This window comes from Carlito syrichta, unplaced genomic scaffold (assembly GCF_000164805.1).
Source record: "Carlito syrichta isolate Samal-C Ts95f unplaced genomic scaffold, Tarsius_syrichta-2.0.1 Scaffold304517, whole genome shotgun sequence".
Lineage (NCBI taxonomy): Eukaryota > Metazoa > Chordata > Mammalia > Primates > Tarsiidae > Carlito > Carlito syrichta.
The window spans coordinates 285,139-291,916 of NW_007248613.1; the positions used below are offsets into that span (position 1 = coordinate 285,139).

Here is a 6,778-nt window from a genome sequence, read left to right on the forward strand (position 1 = left end):
CTGGAGTGCAGTGGCACAAGCGCAGCTTACCACAGCCTCAACCTCCTGAGCTCAGGTGATCCTTCTGCCTCAGTTTCCTGAGCAACTGGGACTACAGGCCTGTGCCACCACTCCTGACTAATTGGAATTTTTTTTGTAGAGACAAAGTCTCACTATGTTGCCCAGGATGCCTTTTCTTTCCGTTTTTTATACTTCTTGTTTCTTTTTCTTATTTTGTTGCACTGGCAAGTACAATGCTGAATAGAAGTGATAAGATGAGAGTGGACATCTTTGTCTTATTCCAAATCTAAGAGGGAAAGCAATCAGTTTTTTATGATTAAGTATGATATTAGCTGTAGGTTGTCTTGTAGATGCCCTTTATCAAATTGAGAAAGTTCCCTTCCATTTCTAGTTGGCTGAGAGGCTGTATTCTGAGCTAGCCAAGTCTTCTTAAAATTTGTAGCCTGTTCTCAGTTGTACCATGGGGAATTAAACAGATTGCTAATGGCCGGGCACAGTGGCTCACACCTATAATACCAGCACTTTGGGAGGTCAAGGCAAAAAGATTGCCTGAGTGCAGGGGTTTGAGACCAGCCTGGGCAACTTGGTAAGACCTCATATCTACAATAAATTTAAAAAGTAGCCTTTTGTGCTAGTGCATGCCTGTAGTTCCAGCTACTTGGAAGGCTGAGGCAGAAGGATCGCCTGAGCCCAGCAGGTTGAGGCTGCAGTGGCTGTGGCTGTGCCACTGCACTCCAGGCTGGGTGACAGAGTGAGACTCCAACTCAAAAAAAAAAAAAAAAAAAAAAAGGGTGGTAAGCTTTTATTCATTTGTGGAGTATTTATTGGTCTGAGACAATGCTCTCGTTTGGGAGACTGGAGAGGCAGACAGCAGCAGACTATTGCCATGTCCAGCTGAGTGGAGACCTCCCAGGGTTAGTAGCAAAATGCAGCATGGTAACTAGGCAGAAAGAGCAGAGCAGAGGGACCACAGGGCCTGATTCCTGGGCAGGTGGGGCAGCACCATGGGAAAGTCCAGAAAAAATTAGGGGGTATGGAAAATGAGGGTGCTTCGTCCAGCAAGAAGGCCAATGGACGTTCACCATCGTCGCTGGGTTTTAAAAGGAAGTATAATTACTATTAGCACTTAACTAGGGAAAGAAAGGAATAGTTCATTCCACTTTGGGGTGTGGAAGAACTTTTTTAAAAATTGCATTTGAAAACATAGAAGAAAGTTGAAAGAACAGTGCGCCCTCCCCACTTGCTGTGGTTTGAATGTTTGCCTCCTCCGAAACTCTTGTTGAAAGCCTGGGCAGCGAGACCTCTTCTCTACAATAAATCAAAAAATTAGCTGGGCATGGTAGCGCGCGCCTGTAGTTCCAGCTACTTGGAAGGCTGAGGCAGAAGGATAGCTGGAGCCCAGCAGGTCGAGGCTGCGGTGGCTGGGAGCGGCCACTGCACTCGTCTGGGCGACGTGAGACTCCAACTCAAAAAAAAAAAAAAAGAAATGTAGTTGCCATTGTAACAGTATTGAGAGGTGGGATCATTAAAAGGTGATTAGGCCATGAGGATGCTACCTCATGGGTGGGATTGGTGCCACTACAAAAAGGCAAGTTCGGGCCCCCTCTTGCCCTCTCTTTGCTGTTCCATTTTTCTGCCATGTGAGGAAGAGCATTCTTCCCTTCTGGAAGATACAGTGTTCAAGGTGCCATTTTAGAAGAAGAGATTGGGCCAAACCTGCCAGCACCTTTATTTTAAACTTCCCAGCCTCCAGAACTGTGAGAAATAAATTTCTGTTGCCAGCTGGGTGATTCACACCTGTAATTCTAGCACTTTGGGAGGCTGAGACAGGAGGATCACTTGAGCACAGGAGTTCAAGACCAGTCTGGACAACATAGTGAGACCCCATCTCTATTTTAAAAAATTATGTTGTTTATAAATTACTTAGTCTGTGGTATTCTGTTATACCATCACTTGATGGACTAAGACTCTACCCCATATTCAACAACTGCTAACATTTTGTCCTTTTGGTCTGTCTTTCTATTAGATTGAACCACATGAATTTGCCTTTTTGGTTTGGTTTGTCAAAAATAATTGAACATCAGAAATTTCACATGGATTAACCTGACATATCAATACTTTATGTTTTTGGCAAATCTCTTGAAAGTTGCAGCTATCACTACACTTCAACCCAAAATACTTCTGCATGTATCTGCTAAGAACTGGAACATTTTTCTATAAAACCACAATACCATTATCACATTAAGAAAATTAACATTATTTCATATATGTGGTAGCCAGCTTTAAGATGGTCCCCAGTGGTCCTCACCTCCTGGTATTTACACCCTTGTGGATTCCTCTCTTGGGCTGAGCTGGGTAGCCAATAGGATATTGAATAAGTGATGGAGTGTAATAATTTCTGAGGCTAGACCATAAAATGCATTGTGGCTTCTTCCTTGTTCTCTTGGGTCTCTCACTCTGGGAGGAGCCAACTGCCATATTGTGAGGATATTCAAGTAGCCTAGAGAGAGGCCCACATAGCAAGCAACTGAGGCCTCCTGCCAAAGGTCAGAACCAACTTGGCAGCCATGCGAGGGAGCCATCTGGAAGCAAATCTTCCAGCCCCAGTCAAGCTTTTATATGGCAGTAGCCCCAGCCAACATCTTAACTACAACCTCAGGAGAGACCCTACATCAGAACCATCCATCAAGTTGCTCCTGGGTTCCTCATTCACAGAAACTGGGTGATAACTGCCACTTAGTATTGAGGTAACTTGTTACTTAGCACTAGATAGCAATTACATAGCTAATACATCATTTAATATCTAATCCTCAAGCCACCGCCCTCCATCCAGCGCCGGGTCTGCCGCAATTGTCACCCCGGCCCGTCCAGCCCCGCCATGCCGGTCAAAGGAGGCACCAAGTGCATCAAGTACCTGCTCTTCGGATTCAACTTTGTCTTCTGGCTTGCCGGGATTGCAGTCCTTGCCATTGGACTGTGGCTCCGATTTGACTCTCAGACCAAGAGCATCTTCGAGCAAGAAACTAATAAAAATTCCAACTTCTACATAGGCGTCTACATTCTGATCGGAGCTGGGGCCCTCATGATGCTGGTGGGCTTCCTGGGCTGCTGCGGGGTCATGCAAGAGTCCCAGTGCATGCTGGGGTTGTTCTTTGGTTTCCTCCTGGTGATCTTTGCCATTGAGATCGCAGCGGCCATCTGGGCCTACTCCCACAAGGATGAGGTGATCAAGGAGCTCCAGGACTTTTACACGGACACCTATGCCAAGCTGAAGAACAAGGATGAGCCCCAACGGGAGAAGCTGAAAGCCATCCACTTTGCATTGAACTGCTGTGGCGTGGCTGGGGGCGTGGAACAGTTTATCTCGGACATCTGCCCCCAGAAGGACCTCCTTGAAGCCATCACCGTAAAGTCCTGCCCCGAGGCCATCAGGGAGGTCTTCAGGAACAAATTCCAAGTCATCAGTGCAGTGGGCATCGGCATTGCGGTGGTCATGATCCTCGGCATGATCTTCAGCATGGTCCTGTGCTGTGCCACAGGAGCCGCGACATGGTCTAGAGCCGGCCGCCGGCCCGAGCAGGAGGACGTGCCGCCGCAACCGTGGGCGTTTTTGTCTCATTTTTTGTATCTTGTCACTAATTTTAGTATCCGCCGTGCATCTCTAAACAAGCGAACACAGAGTTATTTTATATTTGTCTCTTTATGCTTTCTCTGATATCCATATCTGTAGGTGAGGAGTTTGGTTTGCTTCGGTTTCTATTTTTTGGTCGTTTGCTTTTGCTCGTTATGTGACACAGAGATCCTGCAATGAAAGGGACTCTATTCGCTAGACTCTAGACAAGATGTTGTACATACAGTTGATTTTTCTGTCTTTAAATAGATAAAACGTCTATCAAATTTAATCGGGTTGTAACTTATTGAAGACAATTTGATACATAATAAAGATTATGAGACTATCAAAAAAAAATATCTAATCCTCGTTCAGATTTCCCCAATTATCTCCAAAAGTGTCTTGGAGGTGTTTGGGGGGTTTTGTTTGTTTGCTTTTGTGGAGGATGTGGAAATCAAGGCCCATATACTTTTTTTTTTTTTTTGAGTTGGGGTCTCACTCTTGTCGCCCAGGCTGGAGTGCAGTGGCACGCTCACAGCCACTGCAGCCTCGACCTGCTGGGCTTAGGCGATCCTTCTGCCTCAGCCTTCCAAGTAGCTGGAACTACAGACGCATGCCATCATACCCGGCTAGATTTTGTGATTTATTGTAGAGATGAGGTCTCACTAAGTTGCCTAGGCTGGTCTCGAACCCCTGGTCTCAGGCAATCCTCTCGCCTCGGCCTCCCAAAGTGCTGGGATTTCCACACCCGTCCCCCATACACTATTAATACGTCTCTATGATCTTGGTGTCTAGGGTGGGCAGTACTTTCCGAGAGCAGGAAGAGTAAGACTAACCACATGTGTTAGGAACAAGAAGATGAGACTTAGGTGGATGATTTATTCTGAGGAATAGTGGGACATAAAGTGGAAATAATATGGAGAGAGTACTGAGTATTTACGATATGAGGTAACTTCCATTAGCATCATCTCCAATTATAGATGAGGTAACGTAGGATTAAATAACTCGGTCACACAACGGTGAGTGGTTGGGGCTGGGATTTGAGCCCCAGCTGTCTGACTCCAGAGCCCACACTTTTAACCACTACACCAATCTACCCAGACTACAGAAAATTTTGCTGCAGCCTTTTGAAAGAGATCTAGAAAGGTTCAGAGATGAGATTGACAAGGGATAGAAAACACAAATCCTGTGAGAACTGCTGAAAGGAATCCTACTTTACAACATAGAGGAAAATTTCAATGTGTATATAAAGGAAAGAATATTGATTGGTGTCTCCTCATCTCTGTCAGGAACACAGCTCAGCCTCATCTAGCAAGCTCGTTCACAATGGGGACGAAGAGCCAGACCGTCCTGGGGCAGGAAAGCTCGCTGGGTAGGACGGGTTTCTGATGAACCCAAGGGTTTCATGAGCTCGCGTGCCCACTTGTAACTTGTTGCTCCTCCTCTATCTGCCTCTAGCGGGCGCTGTTGGTACCCTGCCCCCCCCCCATACAACTTTCTCTGTCCAATAGAACCTTGTGTGATAATGAAAATGCTCTATATCTGTGCTGTCCAGTCTGTTAGCCACTAGCCACATGTGGGTACGAAGTACTTGAGATGTGGCCAATACAACTGAGGAGATGAATTTTACATTTTATTGAATTTTAATTAATTTCAGTTTAAATAGCTACATGTGCTAATGGATACCTACAGGGCAGCACAGGGCTTCTGAGGGTTGTTTACTGTAGACATCTGTGACTCTTGGCCTGAGGACTTTTTTTCTGGTCGGGAGCACCCCTGCCCCCAGACTTGGGCGATTAGATAAGTTAAAGGGCTTCCTCCCAGCAGTCTCCCTCCAGTTAACAGTCCACAGTAAATGACTTGATATTAATGACCTTGTATTGGCCGTGGTCCCTTCTCTTTTTCACTTTCCTCCCAAATAAAATACTTGAACCTGAGTCTGTCTCAGGGACTGCTGCTGGGGTGACCCAAACTAAGAGGTGGCTGCCCTCAGTAAAGCTCAAGTTAAAGAAATAAATGCCCAAAGCGTTTGTACTTCTGCTTACGTATAGAGGAAAAAAATGATCTGATCTGTTCTTCCTTTGCTTATATTCTCCTCTGAATCAAACTTACATGCTACTCTGCCTTGATGGTGACAACTGCTAGGTACAACTCAATTTGCCCTGAGGACCCCAGGCTGGGAGGAAACCCAGGATTTGACGGGACCCAGTAGAGTCCCTCTGCCTATCTCTGCCAGGAGCACTCAGATTCTGCGACTGCCAGCGGGGCCTGTTTCCAGGTTGGGTGTTTATCTTCAAAGTCAAAATCTTGCTTGCTAAGGGGGACAAGATCTCGGCAGAGGGTAAGAGCAAAGCGGCGTTAAGTCAATCTGTGGGGAAGGGTGGTTGGCTTAGGTTTGCATTTTATTTTTGAACATTTTCCCTCACCATGGCCCATATCAAGGGGTGACTCAGCTGCGAGGTAAACGTGTTTGAAAATCTTCAAATCAAAAAGGCTCCTGTATTCTCCCATCCAAGTACTAACCAGGCCTAACCCTGTTTAACTTCCAAGATCAGACGAGATCTGGCGCGTTCGGGGTGGTATCGCGGTAGCCAGGCTCCTTTATTCTGTCCCAGCATCTCCTTCCCCACCTGACCCCCTCCCTTCCCCCTACTAATTTCCTTGATGTAATAAATGAGCAGTGAGCTCCCAGTAGTCACTATCATGCCTATTCCTACCTGTTCCAGGAATTTTGAGACCAGAGGTCTAAAAAAGAGGACTTTAGCTGGGCGTGGTGGTTCATGCTGGTAATCCCATCGCTTTGGGAGACCAAGGTGGAGCATTGCTTGAGCCCAGGAGTTCTTGACCTGCCTGGGCTACAAAGCAAGACCTCGCATCTACAAAAAATAAATAAATCCAGGCACGGTAGTGTGTGCCTGTAGTCCCAGCTACTCCGGAGGCTGAGGTGGAAGGATCGCCTGAGCCCAGGAGGCCGAGGCTGCGGTGACAAAGTGAGAGTGAGACTAGACTCTACAAAAAGAAGGGCTGATCCCTTCCTTACATTATATACAGCTGTGTGCCCAAGTGAAGGCATTTCTTGGACTTAAATGTTTCTTATACTTATTGTACCTCTTGTGAAGAGACTTTCTCTCTTTTTGTTTTTGAGTTGGAGTCTCATTCTGTCACCCA

At 46.3% G+C, this 6,778-nt stretch overlaps 1 protein-coding gene across 1 annotated transcript; it reads left to right on the plus strand.

The window, feature by feature from the left end:
- The first annotated feature begins 2,875 nt into the window (after positions 1–2,875).
- Positions 2,876–3,558, plus strand: LOC103262500 (CD9 antigen-like). The gene is given in 2 exon segments (XM_008060121.1): positions 2,876–3,533; positions 3,536–3,558. Coding segments are annotated over 2 exon segments (678 nt in total). The 5' UTR covers positions 2,876–2,878.
- The last annotated feature ends 3,220 nt before the right edge of the window (positions 3,559–6,778 follow it).